The sequence below is a fragment of the Lonchura striata genome, chromosome 4 (genome assembly GCF_050655825.1).
Source record: "Lonchura striata isolate lonStrDom1 chromosome 4, ASM5065582v1, whole genome shotgun sequence".
In the NCBI taxonomy this organism is placed as follows: domain Eukaryota; kingdom Metazoa; phylum Chordata; class Aves; order Passeriformes; family Estrildidae; genus Lonchura; species Lonchura striata.
Genome location: NC_140706.1, coordinates 2,038,927 through 2,058,694, shown reverse-complemented (window position 1 = coordinate 2,058,694; position 19,768 = coordinate 2,038,927). Strand labels below are relative to the sequence as shown.

Here is a 19,768-nt window from a genome sequence, read left to right as displayed (position 1 = left end):
CCTGGTCCTTGTCCCGTTCCCTTTCCCGGTCCCGGTCCCGTTCCTTGTCCCGGTCTCTTTCCCGTTCCCGTTCCTTGTCCTGGTCTCTTTCCCGTTCCCGTTCCCTTTCCCGTTCCCGTTCCCGTTCCTTGTCCCGGTCTCTTTCCCGTTCCCGGTCCTTGTCCCGTTCCCGTTCCTTGTCCCGGTCTCTTTCCCGTTCCCGTTCCCGTTCCCGTTCCCGTTCCCGTTCCCGTTCCCGTTCCCAGTCCCTCCGCCGCTCCAGACCCGCAGACTCCCAGCGGCAGCGCCCCGAGCTTTACTGGGAGCCGTCCCGCCCGGTTCCCCCGCGCCCCCCGGCCGAGCCCGCGGCCCCGGGGCCGCTCCGGTCACTGCCCGCGGGCGCGCAGGCGGCGGAGGCGCAGCCGCTGCAGCCGCAGCGCCGGGTCGGGGCCCGGCCGGGTCCTCCCGGGCCGGTGGCGGCCCCGCGCCCGCGCCAGGCGGAAGCTGCACGGGGTGGGGACGTTCTCGAAGTAGACCCGGCACGGCTGCGTGGCCGCCTCGTAGCCCTCGGCCCGCGCCGTCACCTCGTACTCGCCCGGGTTCAGCAGCCGCCAGTAGTCCCCGTCCGCGGCTGCGGCGGGCCGGGGTCACACTGCTGTCCCCAGCGCTGTCCTCGTCCCCAGCCCCAGGCGCGTTCTTGTGCCACCCCTGTCCCTATTCCCATCCCCAATCCCACCCCTGTCCCCATTCCCATCCCCATCCCCAATCCCACCCCTGTCCCTATTCCCATCCCCAATCCCATCCCTGTCCCTATTCCCATCCCCAATCCCATCCCTGTCCCTATTCCCATCCCCAATCCCACCCCTGTCCCTATTCCCATCCCCAATCCCACCCCTGTCCCCATCCCCATCCCCAATCCCATCCCTGTCCCCATTCCCATCCCCATCCCCAATCCCATCCCTGTCCCTATTCCCATCCCCAGTCCCATCCCTGTCCCTATTCCCATCCCCAATCCCACCCCTGTCCCTATTCCCATCCCCATCCCCAATCCCATCCCTGTCCCTATTCCCATCCCCAATCCCACCCCTGTCCCCATCCCCATCCCCAATCCCATCCCTGTCCCCATTCCCATCCCCATCCCCAATCCCACCCCTGTCCCCATTCCCATCCCCATCCCCAATCCCATCCCTGTCCCTATTCCCATCCCCAATCCCACCCCTGTCCCTATTCCCATCCCCAATCCCACCCCTGTCCCCATCCCCATCCCCAATCCCATCCCTGTCCCCATTCCCATCCCCATCCCCAATCCCACCCCTGTCCCTATTCCCATCCCCAATCCCATCCCTGTCCCCATTCCCATCCCCATCCCCAATCCCACCCCTGTCCCTATTCCCATCCCCAATCCCATCCCTGTCCCCATTCCCATCCCCATCCCCAATCCCACCCCTGTCCCTATTCCCATCCCCAATCCCATCCCTGTCCCTATTCCCATCCCCAATCCCATTCCGTCCTTGTCCCCAGCCCCAACCCCATTTTTGTCCCATCCCTATCCCTATTCCCATTCCAAATCCCATTCCTGTCTTTATCCCATCCCTAGCCCTGTCCCTATTCCCACCCCCAATCCCATTCCTGTCCTTGTCACCAGCCCCAACCCTGTTCTTGTCCCATCCCTGTCCCTATTCCCATCCCCAATCCCATTCCATCCCCGTCCCCAGCTCCAACCCTGTTCTTGTCCCACCCCTGTCCCTATTCCCATCCCCAATCCCATTCCTGTCCTCATTCCCAGCCCCAACCCTGTTCTTGTCCCATCCCTGTCCCTATTCCCATCCCCAATCCCACCAATGTCCTCGTCCCCAGCCCCAACCCCATTTTTGTCCCATCCCTATCCCTATTCCCATTCCAAATCCCATTCCTGTCCTTATCCCATCCCTAGCCCTGTCCCTATTCCCATCCCCAATCCCATTCCTGTCCTTGTCACCAGCCCCAACCCCATTCTTGTCCCACCCCTGTCCCTATTCCCATCCCTTTCCTGATCCTATTCCCAGTCTAATCCTGCTTCCGTTGCCATCTATAATCCCCAATCCCATCCCCCTTCCATCCCTGTCCCCATCCCCATCCCATTCCTGTCCCCATTCCCTTTCCCAGTCCTATTTCCATCTCCACCTGCGATTCCCAATCCCATCCCCAAATCCCATCCCATTCCTTTCCCTGTCCCCAGCCCTGTCCCATTCACATCACCAATGCCATCCATTCCTGTCCCATCCCTATTCCCAACCTCATCCCATTAACTCTTCCCACCCCATTCCCATTCCTGTCCCCATCCCTATTCCCAACCTCATCCCATTAACTCTTCCCACCCCAATCCCATTCCTGTCCCATCCCTATTCCCAACCTCATCCCATTAACTCTTCCCACCCCAATCCCATTCCTGTCCCCATCCCATCCCCTTTCCCACTCTAATCCTCTTTCCATCTCCATTTGCAATTCCCAATCCCAAATCCCATCTCGTTCCTTTCCCTGTCCCCATTCCCATCCCTGCTCCCATCCCACCACCATCCTCACCCCACCTCCCTCCCCAGCCTGATCCCGATCCCGTTCCCGCCCCAAGCCCCGTCCCGCAGGGTCCCGGTGTCCCCGCACCGGTGCGGACGTCGTGGTTGATGCCATCCACGGAGATGATGGCGTTGGGGATGCCCTGCTCGGTGTCACCGTCCCGGACCACGCCCTTGATCCCGCGGTGCACCTGCAGGGGGTCGGTGCCACAGGTGTGTCCCCCCCCCCGCCCCGGTGCCACCCTCGGTGTTGGGGACAGCCACGTCCCGCTGCCATCCTGCCGAAAGCCCCGCCCTGGAATGTCCCCAGCGTGTCCCTCTGTCCCCAAAGTCTTACAGAGACACCCCGGGGGTCCCCTGGCCCTGCCCTGCCTGTGACACAGTGTCCCCATTGTCCCCAAAAACCCCCAGACCCCCTCAGTGTCCCCATTGTCCCAAACCCCCCCAAATCCCCCATCCTGTGCCCCCTATCCCCACTGCCCTCCTCACCCAGCACCCCAAAGCCCCCATATTCCTATTCCCAATCCCATCCCCATCCCCATTCCCCCATTCCGAATCCCATTCCCATCCCCATCCTCCCATTCCCATTCCCATCCCATTCCCATTCCCCCATCCCCATTCCCATTCCCCCATCCCCATTCCCAATCCCATCCCCATCCCCATTCCCACCTCCATTCCCATCCCCATCCTCCCATCCCCATTCCCATCCCATTCCCATCCCCATTCCCATACCCATTCCCATTCCCACCTCCATTCCCATCCCCATCCTCCCATTCCCATTCCCATCCCATTCCCATCCCCATTCCCATTCCCATCCCCATCCCCATTCCCTCATTGCCATCCCCATTCCCCCATTCCCATTCCCACATTCCCATTCCCATCCCATTCCCATCCCCATTCCCATTCCCATCCCCATTCCCCCATTCCCTCATTGCCATCCCCATTCCCATCCCATTCCCATCCCCATCCCCATTCCCTCATTGCCATCCCCATTCCCCCATTCCCATTCCCATTCCCACATTCCCCCATTCCCATTCCCACATTCCCATTCCCATCCCATCCCATCCCCATTCCCATTCCCATTGCCCCATCCCCATTCCCACCTCCATTCCCATCCCCATTCCCATCCCCATTCCCATTCCCATCCCATTCCCATCCCCATTCCCATCCCCATTCCCATTCCCATCCCATTCCCATCCCCATTCCCATCCCCATTCCCCCATTCCCATCCCATTCCCATCCCATTCCCATCCCATCCCATTCCCATCCCCATCCCCATTCCCATCCAGCCCCTCCTCACAGACAGCCCCGCGGTGCCTCCTGCCACCCTCGAGCTGTGTCCCCAAGCCCGGTGCCACCCCCGGTGCCACCCCCGGTGCCACCCCGGTGCCAGCCGTGCCCACCTGCTCCATGAAGAGCAGCAGGGACTCGCGGTTGTTCTCCCACTCGTGGGGCAGCTCGGAGGCGTGCGGGAATTTGTCGCAGGAGAGCTCCACGGTGATCTCGAAGCAGTTGGTGTGCAGGTAGCTGAAGTCGTTCATGCCTGGGGACAGCCAGGGTGGCAGCAGGGGACACACGGGGACACGGAGGTCACAGCCAGGGTGGCAGTAAGGGACATGGAGGGACATGGAGGTCATAGCCAGGGTGGCAGCAGGGGACACATGGGGACACGGAGGTCACAGCCAGGGTGGCAGCAGGGGACATGGAGGTCACAGCCAGGGTGGCAGCAGGGGACACACGGGGACATGGATGTCACAGCCAGGGTGGCAGTAAGGGAAATGGAGGGACATGGAGGTCATAGCCAGGGTGGCAGCAGGGGACACACGGGGACACGGAGGTCACAGTCAGGGTGGCAGCAGGGGACATGGAGGTCACAGCCAGGGTGGCAGCAGGGGACACGGAGGTCACAGTCAGGGTGGCAGCAGGGGACACAGGGGGACATGGAGGTCACAGCCAGGGTGGCAGCAGGGGACACGGAGGTCACAGCCAGGGTGGCAGCAGGGGACACACGGGGACATGGATGTCACAGCCAGGGTGGCAGTAAGGGACATGGAGGGACACGGAGGTCACAGCCAGGGTGGCAGCAGGGGACACAGGGGGACATGGAGGTCACAGCCAGGGTGGCAGCAGGGGACACGGAGATCACAGGGAGGGTGGCAACAGGGGACACACAGGGACATGGAGATCACAGCCAGGGAGCTCTGTGTCACTACTGTCACCCACCCTGTGCCACCTGAGCTCAGTGTCCCACTCATTGCCATGTGCCACCTGAGCTCACAGTGTCCCCATGTCCCCACTCACTGCCATGTGTCACCTGAGCTCACAGTGTCCCCATTCACTGCCACCCTGTGCCACCTGAGCTTCGTGTCACTGTCACCCACTGTGTGCCACCTGAGCTCAGTGTCACACTCACTGCCACCCTGTGCCACCTGAACTCAGTGTCCCCGTGTCCCCACTCACTGCCACGTGCCACCTGAGCTCAGTGTCCCACTCACTGCCATGTGCCACCTGAGCTCACAGTGTCCCCACTCACTGTGAGACACCCTGTGCCACCTGAGTTCAGTGTCCCCACGCCCCCACTCACTGCCATGTGCCACCTGAGCTCACAGTGTCCCCACTCACTGTGAGACACCCTGTGCCACCTGAGTTCAGTGTCCCCATGCCCCCACTCACTGCCATGTGCCACCAGAGCTCCATGTCCCACTTACTACCACCCTGTGCCACCTGAGCTCCGTGTCATTGTCACCCACTGTGTGCCACCTGAGCTCAGTGTCGCACTCACTGCCACCCTGTGCCACCTGAACTCAGTGTCCCCGTGTCCCCACTCACTGCCATGTGCCACCTGAGCTCACAGTGTCCCCATTCACTGCCATGTGCCACCTGAGCTCACAGTGTCCCCATTCACTGCCACCCTGTGCCACCTGAGCTCAGAGTGTCCCCACGTTCCCACTCACTGCCATGTGCCACCTGAGCTCAGTGTCACTGTCACCCACTGTGTGCCACCTGAGCTCAGTGTCCCACTCACTGCCATGTGCCACCTGAGCTCAGTGTCACTGCCACCCACCGTGTGCCACCTGAGCTCAGTGTCACTGTCACCCACCCTGTGCCATCCCCGCGCCCCCACTCACTGCCAGCCACCGTGTGCCAGTGGGCGCCGTTGATGATGTTGCCGAAGCGGCTGAAGTCGTGCTGGTGGCAGGGCCGGCGCTCGCCGCGGGCCATGGCCAGGTTGGCGGTGGCGTAGACGGTGGCCAGCCAGCGGAAGACGCCGTCGTCGGGCGTGGGCGTCAGCTCCCGCGCCTTCCAGGAGCTGCGGCTCATGTCGAAGGGGTAGGTGACCACCAGCTCGCCGCCGTGCAGGTTGGCGCTCAGCACGAACGGGTAGCGCTGCATCCACGCGATCACCGCCCGCGTCTCCGGGGCCACCTGCGGTGACATCGCCATCACCATCCTGCGGTCACCCATGTGGTGACACCGCTGTCACCATCCCGCAGGTCACCCCTGTGGTGGCATTGCTGTCACCATCCCGCAGGTCATCCCTGTGGTGGCATTGCTGTCAGCGTCCTGCAGGTCACCCATGTGGTGACACCACCATCACCCATGTCTACAAGGTCACCCCTGTGGTGACACTGCTGTGATCATCCTCCAGGTAACCAATGCAATGACACTGCCGTCACCATCCTGCAGGTCACCCCTGTGGTGGCATTGCTGTCACCATCCCGCAGATCACCCATGTGGTGACACTGCTGTCAGCGTCCCGCAGGTCACCCATGTGGTGACACTGCTGTCATCATCTTCCAGGTCACCCCTGTGGTGACGCTGCCGTCATCGTCCTGCAGGTCACCCCTGTGGTGGCATTGCTGTCATCATCCCGCAGGTCACCCCTGTGGTGACACCGCTGTCAGCGTCCCGCAGGTCACCCATGTGGTGACACTGCTGTCATCATCTTCCAGGTCACCCCTGTGGTGACACCGCTGTCACCATCTTCCAGGTCACCCATGTGGTGACACTGCCATCACCCATGTCTACAAGGTCACCCCTGTGGTGACATTGCTGTCATCATCCTCCAGGTAACCAATGCAATGACACTGCCGTCACCATCCTGCAGGTCACCCCTGTGGTGGCATTGCTGTCACCATCCCGCAGATCACCCATGTGGTGACACTGCTGTCACCGTCCTGCAGGTCACCCCTGTGGTGACACTGCTGTGATCATCTTCCAAGTCACCCCTGTGGTGACACTGCCGTCACCGTCCCGCAGGTCACCCATGTGGTGACACCGCTGTCACCCATGTCTACAAGGTCACCCCTGTGGTGACACTGCTGTGATCATCCTCCAGGTAACCAATGCAATGACACTGCCGTCACCATCCTGCAGGTCACCCCTGTGGTGGCATCGCTGTCTTCATCCTGCAGGTCACCCCTGTGGTGACACCACTGTCATCACCTTCCAGGTCACCCATGTAGTGGCATTGCCATCACCCATGTCTACAAGATCACCCCTGTGGTGACACCGCTGTCACCATCCTGCAGGTCACCCCTGCGATGACACTGCTGTCATCATCTTCTGGGTCACCCATGAGGTGACACCGCTGTCACCTGTGCCCCCAGAGCCACCCATGCAGTGACACCACTGTCACCATCTTCCAGGTCACCTGTGTGGTGACACCGCCATCACGCATGTCTACAAGGTCACCCCTGTGGTGACATTGCTGTCATCATCCTCCAGGTAACCAATGCAATGACACTGCCGTCACCATCCTGCAGGTCACCCATGTGGTGACACCACTGTGATCATCCTCCAGGTAACCAATGCAATGGCACCACTGTCACCATCCTCCATGTCACCCATGTAGTGGCATTGCCATCACCCATGTCTACGAGGTCACCCCTGCAGTGACACTGCTGTCACCATCCTTAAGGTCACCCATGTGGTGACACCGCTGTCACCTGTGCCCCCAGGGCCACCCCTGCGGTGACACTGCTGTGATCATCTTCCAGGTCACCCATGTGGTGACACCACTGTCATGATCTTCTGGGTCAGCCATGTCGTGACACTGCTGTCACCATCCTCCAGGTCACCCCTGTGGTGACACTGCCATCACCCATGTCTACAAGGTCACCCCTGCGGTGACACCGCTGTCACCCACATCTCCGAGGCCACCCATGTGGTGACACCACTGTCACCCACATCTTTGAGGTCACCCATGTGGTGACACCGCTGTCACCCACGCCACCAGGGCAACCTGCATGGTGACACTGCTGTCACCCATGTCTCCGAGGCCACCCCTGCGGTGACACCACTGTCACCCATGTGTCCAAGGCCACCCATGCAGTGACACCGCTGTCACCCATATCTCCAAGGCCACCCCTGCGGTGACATCGCTGTCACCTGTCCCTCGTGGTGGTGGTGGCCACGTCCTTGTCCCCGTGGCTCCAGGTGACGCGCGGGGTTGGGCTGGTCCAGCCCCAGTGCAGCCCCTGTGGGGGCAGCTCCCACCCCGGGGGACTGGGGGGGATTTGGGGTTTTGGAGGGGTCTTACGGGGACTCGGGGGGTTTTGGGGTCTCACCCTGGATGTGATAGAGGATGGGGGTTTTGGGGTGTCACCACGATGTGATAGGATTGGGGTTTTGGGGTCTCACCATGGTGCCAGCCCAGGAGGTTTGGGGTTTTGGGGTCTCACACTGATAGGATTGGGGTTTTGGGGTTCACCATGGTGCCAGCCCAGGAGATTTGGGGTTCTGGGGTCTCACACTGATAGGATTGGGGTTTTGGGGTTCACCATGGTGCCAGCCCGGGAGGTTTGGGATTTTGGGGTCTCACACTGATAGGATTGGGGTTTTGGGGTTCACCATGGTGCCAGCCCGGGAGGTTTGGGGTTTCGGGCTCTCACCGTGGCGTTGGCGAAGGTGTAGTACTCGGGGATGGGGATGTAGTGGTTGGGGAACTCGTGGGGCACCAGCTCGTTGTCCTCGGCGTCCCACAGCGCCGTGTTCAGGTCGGCGAAGTTGTGGTTGAGGTCGATGCCCTCGTACGTCCAGCGGCCCATGGCCCATCCCACCAGCTCCGAGCCCTGCCGGGGCACCGCGGGCACCGGGGTCACCGGGGTGGACACTGGGATCACCGGGATCACTGGGATGGGCACTGGGGATCACTGGGACAGGCACTGGGATCACTGGGACAGGCACTGGGATCACTGGGATCACCGGGATTACTGGGATGGGCACCAGGATGGGCACCGGGATCACTGGGATGGACACTGGGATCACCAGGATGGACACTGGGATCACTGGGATGGGCACCAGGATGGGCACTGGGATCAGTGGGATGGACACTGGGATGATTGGGATGGGCACCGGGATGGACACTGGGGTGGACACTGGGATGGGCACTGGGATGGACATTGGGATGGGCACTGGGATGGGCACTGGGATGGACATTGACACGGACACTGCTCTCACCAGGATGGGCACTGGGATGATTGGGATGGACAGAGGGGTGGGCACTGGGATGACTGGGATGGTCACTGGGATGACTGGGATGGGCACTGGGATGGGCACCAGGATGGACATTGGGATGGACACTGGGATGGGCACTGGGATAACTGGGATGGGCACGCACCAGGATGATTGGGATGGGCACTGGGACAGACATTGGGATGGGCACTGGAATGGACACTGGGATGATTGGGATGGGCACTGGGATGGGCACTGGGATGACTGGGATGGGCACTGGGATGGACATTGGGATGGACTCAGGGATGATTGGGATGGACACCAGGGTGGACATTGGGATGGACACAGGGATGGGCACTGGGATGGACACCAGGGTGGACATTGGGCTGGACACCTCGGTCACCAGGATTGGCACTGGGATGGTTGGGATGGGCACTGGGATGGACACTGGGATGACTGGGATGGTCACCAGGCTGGGCGGTGCCAGCCCTACCAGCTTGTAGGCGGTCTCGTAGCCGTCGGGGTTCATGGAGGGCAGCAGGTGGATGCGCGTGCCCGTCACCAGCTGCACCACGCGGGGGTTGCCCAGCCGGAATTCCCGGCACAGGAATTCCATCAGGTTCAGCAGCAGCTCCCGGCCCAGCACCTCGTTCCCGTGCATCCCGGCCACGTAGCGGAACTCCGGCTCTCCTGCGGGCCACCGGGGCTGGCTGGAGGGACCCTGGGCACTGTCCCCGTGGCCCCATCCCCAGCCTGGCTGGCCCTGTCCCCAGGATGCCACTCCACCACCCTGGGTGTCCCTGGTCATTGTCCCCATGTCCCTGCACCACCCTGGGTGTCCTTGGTCACTGTCCCCATGCCACTCCACCACCCTGGGTGTCCCTGGTCATTGTCCCCATGTCCCTGCACCACCCTGGGTGTCCTTGGTCACTGTCCCCATCCATCTCCACCACCCTGGGTGTCCCTGTTTCCATCCTAGACCAGTCTGGGTGTCCCTGTGTCCCTATGTCCACCCTGGGTGTCCCTGGTCATTGTCCCCATGTCCCTGCACCACCCTAGGTGTCCCTGTCTCCATCCTGGGTGTCCCTGGTCACCCTGTCCCTGCACCACCCTGGGTGTCCCTGGTCACTGTTCCATGCCCCTGCACCACCCTGGGTGTCCATGGTCACTGTCCCCATGTCCCTGCACCACCCTGGGTGTCCCTGGTCACTGTCCCCATCCATCTGCACCACCCTGCGTGTCCTTGATCATTGTCCCCATGTCCCTGCACCACCCTGGGTGTCCCTGGTCATTGTCCCCGTGTCCCTGCACCACCCTGGGTGTCCCTGTCTCCATCCTGGACCAGTCTGGGTGTCCCTGTGTCCATATCTCCAACCTGGGTGTCCATGGTCACTGTCTCCATCCATCTTCACCACCCTGGGTGTCCTTGGGTCACTGTCCCCATCCATCTCCACCACCCTGCGTGTCCTTGGTCACTGTCCCCATGTCCCTGCACCACCCTGGGTGTCCCTGTCCCCAGGATGCTCCTCCACCAGGCTGGGTGTCCCTGTCCCCATCCTGGACCACCTTCCATGTCCCTCTGTTTCTCTCCCTGTCCTTCACCACCCTGGGTGTCCCCATCTCCATCCTGAGGACCCCTGCTCACCCTGTTCCCATCCACGTGCTCCACTTTGGACATCCCTGGTGACTGTCCCTGTGTCCCCATGCCCATCCTGGGTGTCCCCGTGTCCCCATCATGGGTGTCCCTGTGTCCCCATGCCCATCCTGGGTGTCCCAAGCCACCCTCTCCCCCCGCCCCTCACAGGTCTGGGTGTCCCTGGTGTCCCCATCCCCATCCTGGGTGTCTCCGTGTCCCCATCCCCATCCTGGGTGTCCCAAGCCACCCTCTCCCCTTCACAGGTCTGGGTGTCCCTGGTGTCCCTGGTGTCCCCATCCCCATCCAGGGTGTCCCTGTGTCCCCATCCTGGGTGTCCCCGTGTCCCCATGTCCATCCTGGGTGTCCCAAGCCACCCTCTCCCCCCGCCCCTCACAGGTCTGGGTGTCCCTGGTGTCCCCATCCCCATCCTGGGTGTCCCCGTGTCCCCATGTCCATCCTGGGTGTCCCAAGCCACCCTCTCCCCCCGCCCCTCACAGGTCTGGGTGTCCCTGGTGTCCCCATCTCCATCCTGGGCATCTCCTGCCATGCTGGGTGGCACAGTCACCCCATCCTGAACCAGCCCTGGTGACAGTGCCACTGTCCTGCACCAGCCCTGGTGACAGTGCCCACCCCCTGAGCCAGCCCGGCCATCCCTGGTGACCCTCTCCTCATCCTGGGCACCCCCAGTCACCCCATCTCCACCTGGGCATCCCTGGGCGCTGTCCCCACGCCCATCGTGCCCCACCCCAGGTAACCCCAGCTATCCCCAGGTGTCCCCAGGTGTCCCCAGGTGTCCCCAGGTGTCCCCAGGTGTCCCCACCGAGCTCGTGCTGCCCGGGGTTGTCGGAGATCTCCATCACGTAGAGGCGCAGCCCGCGGGAGCTCTGCCCGATGCTGTACACGCGGGTGATGTCGGGGCACTCCTCGCTCACCCTCTTCATCAGCTGCGGGCGGTGGCACCGTCAGGGACACGCCGAGGTGGCACAGCCCTCCTTGGGGACACCCCGGGGACACCGCGGGGACACGGAGATGCCCCGGCAGGGCTGGGCGGGTGGGTGGCACCTTTCTCATCTCCTGGTAGTTGTGGTGGCGGAAATCCAGCGGCGGTTCGGGCGGCGCCGGGGGGTGCCAGGCGTGGGCATTGCTGGGGTCTGGGGGACAGCGAGGGGACAGCGAGGGGACAGCGAGGGGACACGGTCAGGGACAGCCAACAGCCCAGACCTCCACTCTGGTGACAGCAGCGAGTGCTGCTGGGGTGGCGTGTGAGCTGGGGGACAGCCAGAGGGTCCCCAAAGGGACAGGGGACATCCAGAGGGTCCCCAAGGGGAGAGGGGACATCCAGAGGGTCCCCAAGGGACAGGGGACAGCCGGAGGGTCCCCAAAGGGACAGGGAATACCCAGTGGGTCCCAAAGGGGCAGGGGACAGCCGGAGTGTCCCCGAGGGGCAGGGGACAGCCAGGGAGTCCCAAAGGCACAGGGGACATCCAGAGGGTCCCAAAGGGACAGGGGACAGCCAGGGAGTCCCAAAGGCACAGGGGACATCCAGAGGGTCCCAAAGGGACAGGGGACATCCAGAGGGTCCCAAAGGCACAGGGGATAGCTGGAGTGTCCCCGAGGGGCAGGGGACAGCCAGTGGGTCCCCAAGGGGCAGGGGACATCCAGAGTGTCCCCAAGGGGAGAGGGGACATCCAGTGGGTCCCCAAGGGGCAGGGGACAGCCAGGGAGTCCCAAAGGCACAGGGGACATCCAGAGGGTCCCCAAGGGGCAGGGGACAGCCGGAGTGTCCCCAAGGGGCAGGGGACAGCTGGGGACACCCACCGGGCAGGGCACAGCCCAGCACCTCGGCCCGCAGGCACACGCTGCCGTTGGGGTGCCAGCTCTGGGGGTTGATGCGCAGGAAGCGCCCCACGAGCGGCGCGGGCAGCACGTTCAGCACCGGCGTCTCGGGGTCCCGGTTGGCAGGGAACACCTGCGGGGGACAGCGGGGGACAGGAGGGGACAGGAGGGGACAGTGGGGGACAGCAGGGGACAGCAGGGGTCAGGGAGAGCCGCCCGTGGGCCCCCAGCCCATGAGGAGCGGGCACGGCCCCGGGCACAGCCCAGGTGGGGCTGTGGGTGCTGCTCACACCCCAAAGGAACCAGGGATGGGCACAGGGAGCCCCAAACCTGCTCCTGGCATGGGGCGGGCAGGGGGACCCCAAAATCCACCCATGGCATGGAGATCCCCAAAGATGAGCCGGGTATAGCTCTGACACGGTGACCCCCAAATCCAGCCCTGAACAGGGACCCCAAATCCACCCCAGCACAGGAACCCCAAATCCATCCTGGCACAGGGACCCCAAATCCACCCCAGAACAGGGACCCCAAATCCTCCCCAGAACAGGAACCCCAAATCCACCCCAGCACAGGGACCCCAAATCCATCCTGGCACAGGGACCCCAAATCCAGCCCTGAACAGGGACCCCAAATCCATCCTGGCACAGGGACCCCAAATCCTCCCCAGAACAGGAACCCCAAATCCAGACCTGGCACAGGGACCCCAAATCCACCCTGGCACAGGGACCCCAAATCCAGACCTGGCACAGGGACCCCAAATCCACCCTGGCACAGGGACCCCAAATCCAGACCTGGCACAGGGACCCCAAACCCACCCCTGAACAGGGACTCCAAATCCACCCTGGCACAGGGACCCCAAATCCATCCTGGCACAGGGACCCCAAATCCTCCCCAGAACAGGGACCCCAAATCCATCCTGGCACAGGGACCCCAAATCCACCCCAGCACAGGGACCCCAAATCCATCCTGGCACAGGGACCCCAAATCCACCCCAGAACAGGGACCCCAAATCCATCCTGGCACAGGGACCCCAAATCCACCCCAGAACAGAGACTCCAAATCCAGACCTGGCACAGGGACCCCAAATCCACCCCTGGCACAGGGACCCCAAATCCACCCCAGAACAGGGACCCCAAACCCACCCCAGCACAGGGACCCCAAACCCACCCCTGGCACAGGGACCCCAAATCCAGACCTGGCACAGGGACCCCAAATCCATCCTGGCACAGGGACCCCAAATCCAGCCCTGAACAGGGACCCCAAATCCAGCCCTGAACAGGGACCCCAAACCCACCCATGGCGCAGGGACCCCAAATCCAGCCCTGAACAGGAACCCCAAATCCACCCCTGGCACAGAGACCCCAAATCCACCCCAGCACAGGGACCCCAAATCCTCCCCAGAACAGGAACCCCAAACCCACCCTGGCACAGGGACTCCAAATCACCCTGGCACAGGGACCCCAAATCCATCCTGGCACAGAGACCCCAAACCCACCCCTGGCACAGGGACCCCCCAATCCCCCGGTGCCACCCATCTCCTCCTCGGTGCCACCCCCGGTGCCACCCCTGGTGCCCGGTGCCACCCACCGCCTCCCCGGTGCCACCCCCGGTGCCCGGTGCCACCCACCGCCTCCTCGGTGCCGTTGCGGCTGGGCAGCCACGCGTGCGAGTCGTTGCTGACCTGCACCTTGTAGGACGTCACCCAGTCGTACCTGCGGGGCGCAGGGCGGGTCAGGGGGGTGGGGGTCCCCCAAGGTTGTCACTGTCCCCGAGGTTGTCCCCGAGGTTGTCCCCTTACGTCCAGATGGAGTTGAGGCCCTGGGTGACGAGGCCGGTGAAGCGGGTGAGGCGCCCGGCGTCCACCTGCAGCCACTGCTCGGTGTCCTCGCGGCCCGCGCACCAGCCGCCATCGAACGGGTCACCGTCGGAGAGCCCCGACTGAGGGGACAGCAGGGGACACGCGCGGGGACACGGCCACACCGCCCCGCGCGCCCCGAGAACGCGCTGCTGGCACCGGGGTGGGGGCAGCGGGGTGGTGGCACCGGTGGTGGTGATGGCACCGGTGGTGGTGGCACCAGTGGTGGTGGCACCAAGGTGGCGGCACTGGTGGTGGTGGCACTGGGGTGGTGGCACCGGGGTGGTGGTGGCACCGGGGTGGTGGCACTGGGGTAGTGGCACCAGTGGTGGTGGCACCACAGTGGTGGCACCGGGGTGGTGGCACTGGGGTGGTGGCACTGGGGTAGTGGCAGCAGTGGTGGTGGCACAGGTGGTGGTGGCACCAGTGGTGGTGGCACCAGTGGTGGTGGTACCGGGGTGGTGGCACAGGTGGTGGTGGCATTGGTGGTGGTGGTTGCACCAGGGTGGTGGCACCGGGGTGGTGGCACTGGGGTGGTGGCACCAGGGTGGTGGCACCAGGGTGGTGGCACCGGTGGTGGTGGAACCAGGGTGGTGGCACCGGTGGTGGTGGCACCGGTAGTGGTGGCACCGGGGTGGGGGTGGCACCAGTGGTGGTGGCACCAGGGTGGTGGTTGCACCAGGGTGGTGGCACCGGGGTGGTGGCATTGGTAGTGGCAGCACTGGTGGTGGTGGCACCGGTGGTGGTGGCACCAGTGGTGGCACCAGGGTGGTGGCACCGGTGGTGGTGGCACCAGGGTGGGGGTGGCACTGGGGTGGTGGCACCGGGGTGGTGGCACCACAGTGGTGGCACCAGGACCACCAAGAGCCACACGGGAGGGAGAGGGCAGAGCTGGAGAGCGCCAGGAACACTCGTGGGCTGTGAGGGTGCCATGGGCTGACCACAAAATGCCACAAAATGTCACAAAATGCCACAAAATGTCACAAAATGCCACAAAATGTCACAAATGGGGCACAAAATGTCACAAATGGGGCATGAAGGTGCCACGGACTGGTGACAAAATGTCACAAAATGTCAGAAATGGGGCAAAATGTCACAAATGGGCCACAAAATGTCACAAAATGCCACAAAATGCCACAACTGTGCCACGAAGGTGCCACGCCTCCGTGGCGTTTGTCGCGCACTTGCCACACCCACGGGCCACACCTTGTGTAGGTGGCACCCAAACAGCCGCCCAGCCTGGCACAGCCTGAGCCACCCTGGCACACCCTGGCACACTCCTGGCACACCTTGGCACACCCTGAGCCACCCTGGCCTAGCCTGGCACACTCCTGGCACACTTTGGCACCCCTGGCACGCTCCTGGTACACCCTGATCCAACCTGGCCCACCCTGGCACACTGTGATCCACCTTGGCCCGCCCTGGCACACCTAGCCCATCCCTGGCACCCCTGGCCCAACCTGGCACACTTCTGACCCACCCTGGCACACCCTGATCCAGTCTGGCCCACCCTGGCAGTCCTGGCACACCCTGGCACACCCTGACCCACCCTGGCCCACCCTGATGCACCCTGGCCCAGCCTGGCACACTCCTTGAACACCCTGATCCACCCTGGCACTCCTGGCACACCCTGATCCACCCTGGCACCCCTGGCCCAGCCTGGCACACTCCTGGCACACCCTGATCCACCCTGGCCCAGCCTGGCACACCCCTGGCACCCCTCGCCCATCCCTGGCACCCCTGGCATCCCCGGCCCAGCCTGGCACCCCTGGCATACCTGGATGTTGAGGCGGCCGCGGTGCGCGCCCAGCCCGTGCCGCCTGTGGCTCGATGCCCGCAGCTGCGCGTCCAGCACCCGCAGGGACTCCAGCCCCAGGGGGGGACACGCTGGGGACACGGCGGGCACCGCGTCACCCAGGGACCCCCGAGCGGCCGGGGATGTCCCCAACCCGTGTGCCCCCCGAGCGGTGCCAGCCACGGTTCAGCGCCCCAAACCCCGGGTGCCCCCTGGGTGTCCCCAGGTGCCTCCCGGGTATCCCACAGGTGTCCCCTGGGTGTCCCCAAGTGTCCCCAGGTGTCACCAGGCATCCCCAGGTGCCCCCCGTGTGTCCCCCAGGTGCCCTCAGGTGTCCCCCAGGTGTCCCCCGGGTGTCCCCAAGCACCCTCTGGCTGTCCCCAGCTGCCCCCAAGTACCCCCCGGATGTCCCCAAGTGTCCCCCGGGTGTCCCCAGGTGCCCTCAGGTGTTCCCAGGAGCCCCCCGGCTGTCCCCAAGTGTCCCCAGGTGCCCCCCGGGTGTCCCCAGGTGTCCCCAAGCACCTCCCAGGTGTCCCCAGGTGCCCCCCGGGTATCCCCAAGTGTCCCCCGGGTGTCCCCAGGAGCCCCCCGGGTGGCCCCCAAGTGTCCCCAAGCACCCCCCGGGTGTCCCCAAGCACCCCCCGGGTGTCCCTAGGCATCCCCAGGAGCCCTCCGGGTGTCCCCAAGTGACCCCAGGTGTCCCCAGGTACCCCCACGTGTCCTCCACGTGTCCCCAGGTGTCCCCAGGCACCCCCCAGGTGCCCCCCGGATGTCCCCAGGTGTCCCCCGGCTGTCCCCAGGTGCCCCCCGGGTGCCTCCAAGCACCTCCCATATGTCCCCAGGTGCCCCCACGTGTCCCCCGGGTGTCCCCAAGTGTCCCCAGGAGCCCCCCGGATGTCCCCAAGTGTCTCCAAATGCCCCCGGGGTGTCCCCAGGTGCCCCCCGGGTGTTCCCAAGTGTCCCTGGGTGTCCCCAGCTGTTCCCAAGTGCCCCCCAGGTGCCCCCCGGATGTCCCCAGGTGTCCCCCGGGTGTCCCTAGGTGTTCCCAAGCACCCCCCGGGTGTCCCCAAGTGTCCCCCAGGTGTCCCCAGGTGTCCCCCCGGTGTCCCCCAGGTGTCCCCGGGTGTCCCCAGGACAGGCCAGCTCCGTGTGCAGGTGACCTCGCCCGTGCCACCCGCACCCAGCGCACGCACAGAGCTCCCGCGGAGCGGCCGGAGCCTCCGGCTTCTTCCTCGGCACCTTCTTCTTCCTCAGCACCTTCCTCCTCCTCACCTCGGGCGCCGGGGCTGCGAGGGGACACGGGGGTGCCAGGGAAGGGGCAGGGCACGCCCTGGCACCCCGCGTGCCCCCCGCGACCCCCGCTTTGCCACGCTCCTCCCAGCGCCCCCCGAGCCCTCCCGGTCTTACCGGTGACCGCGGGGTCCCCGCGCCGGGAGGGGCCGGGGCTGGCGGGGGTCGCGCTGCCCCGCCGCGGGGGTCCCGTGCCGCCCTTCGGGGGTCCCGTCGTGGTGCCCTTCGTGGGGGACACCCCGCTGGTTTTGGGGGGTCCCGCCGTGCTGCCCTTCGTGGGGGACACCCCGCTGGGTTTGGGGGGTCCCCCGGCGATGGTCTTCGTGGGGGACACCCCGCTGGTTTTGGGGGGTCCCGCCGTGCTGCCCTTTCTGGGGGACACCCCGCTGGTTTTGGGGGGTCCCGTCGTGCTGCCCTTCCAGGGGGGCGTCTCGCTGCTTTTAGGGGGTCCCCCGGCGATGGTCTTCGTGGGGGACACCTCGCTGGTTTTGGGGAGTCCCGTCGTGGTGCCCTTCGTGGGGGACACCCCGCTGGTTTTGGGGGGTCCCGCCGTGCTGCCTTTTCTGGGGGACACCCCGCTGGGTTTGGGGGTCCCGCCGGCCGTGCCGGGCTGGGGGGGCGCGGCGCGGGCGGGGGGCGGCGGGGGTCCCAGCAGCAGCAGCAGCAGCAGCAGCGGGGCGAGGGGCGACCCCGCCATGGCCGCGGCCCTGCCGGTCCCTGCCGGTGCCTGCCCGCTCCTGGTCCCGCTCCCGGCTCCTCCCCGCCCACCGCCCGCTCCCCGCCCGCTTCCTGCCCGGGACCCCCGCCCGCCTCCTGCCCGGGACCCCCGGCCGTGCCCCGCCCCGTTACACGGCCCCGTTCCGCTCCCCGTGTCACCGCACCCCTCGAACGGGGGACACCCGGTCCCACCGGCGTGCCTCGACCTGTGTCCCCACCGAGCCACCACCGTGTCCCCCCACCGTGTCCCCACTGTCCCACCGCCACGTCGGGGGGTGGCCCGGGGGTCTGCGGGGGCTCCTCCCGCCGCAGCGGCGGCGTCGCCGCTCGAGCCCGGGGACCCGGGAGGTCCCGGAGCCGCCGGTGCGGGCGGAGCGGGGCCGAACCCAGCGGCGAGGGGCGGTCCCCGGCCCCGACCCCTCGGGGGTGCCCCGGCTGGGACTCGGGGTGCGGGTCCCCGGCCCCGACCCCTCGGGGGTGCCCCGGGTGGGACTCGGGGTGCGGGTCCGGGTGCTGGGGTTGGGTCCCGCCGCTCCATCCGCCCCGCGCGGGGTCTCGCACGCCCCGAACTTCCCCGGCTTGACTTTCCCGTCTTTTACTGGGATCCACCGCTGTCCCTTGTCCTCATCCCTGTCCCCCGGGGAGTGTCCCGGAGCCCTGCCGGGATCCGGAGGGACGGGCACAGCGGGGCTGGCACAGGGGCAGCGGGCATTCCCTGCCCGATTCCAAGGGCTGGCACGGGTTTGTCCCGGGCTGGGGAAGCTCCGGCTCTTTGGAGGTTTGCAGAAGTCCCGGCGCCGCTCCTGGCCCCGCTTCGCGCTGGCTCAGCACTTCCCGGGATGGCAGGAATTTCCTGGCGCAGCGCCCGCGCCTGCCACATCCCGCTTGGAGATGCCTTAAAGGCGCCGTCGTGGCTGTTCCCGGCCGGAATCCTACCGGGAATCCAACCGGGAATCCAAGCGGAGCCACCGAGTGGCACCGGGACGGTCCTGTCCCCTGTCCCCGTGCTCCAGCCTGGGATTTCACCCGGCTTGGATGAACCGCTTGCGTTCTCACGGTGCCACTTCTCCAGGCGTCCCTGGGTGCCCCCAGTGTCCTTCCAGCGTCACCTGGGGGGGACAACCCCACCCTGCGCACCCCTGGTGTCGTGTGCGGCCGGGGCTGCAGCTCCAGAAGGTTCCAGAAGGTTCCAGAAGGTTCCAGAAGGTTCCAGAGGGCCCCCTGGTTGCTGGGGTGCTGGGATGTCCCGTTGTGACAGGGGAGCTGCGCCGTACCCCGACGCCAGCGCAATCCCAAAGGGTTCAGGGCCATTCCCAGGAGAGCAGCTCCCGGATCCCTCTGGAGAAGCCACATCCCAACTCCCAGGAGCTGTGAGGGACAGGGGGTGTTGGCCGTGGAGCAGGAAAAGAGGGAATTGTGCGGTCCCCGAGGGCGGCACGGCAGAGATCCACAGGGATCCCGAGGGCACGCAGACACATCCCAAGGGATGAGCCGGGGCAAAGCCCATGGACACAAAGATCTGTCCCGATGGCTGGACTTCATCACCCAAGAGATGTCCCGCACGGAGGAGCTCATGGACCACGAGCTGTGCCAGGAGAAAGCCAGGGGAGACCAGGAACTGCGCCAAGGGCAAGGCAACGGACGCGAGGATC

At 65.1% G+C, this 19,768-nt stretch overlaps 1 protein-coding gene across 1 annotated transcript; it reads right to left on the bottom strand.

Annotated features, from left to right (window-relative positions):
- Positions 1-232: 232 nt before the first annotated feature.
- On the bottom strand, positions 233-18,554 carry CPXM1 (carboxypeptidase X, M14 family member 1). Its single transcript, XM_085577402.1, has 14 exons — positions 17,517-18,554; positions 17,303-17,395; positions 16,092-16,201; positions 14,258-14,397; positions 14,087-14,171; positions 12,442-12,592; positions 11,686-11,774; positions 11,444-11,567; positions 9,481-9,677; positions 8,426-8,605; positions 5,660-5,957; positions 3,935-4,074; positions 2,620-2,722; positions 233-610 (listed from the first exon to the last, which is right to left on the bottom strand). Exons 1-14 carry the CDS (start codon positions 18,094-18,096, stop codon positions 366-368), a joined length of 2,535 nt encoding a protein of 844 aa, XP_085433528.1. The 5' UTR covers positions 18,097-18,554; the 3' UTR covers positions 233-365.
- Between the last annotated feature and the right edge of the window lie 1,214 nt (positions 18,555-19,768).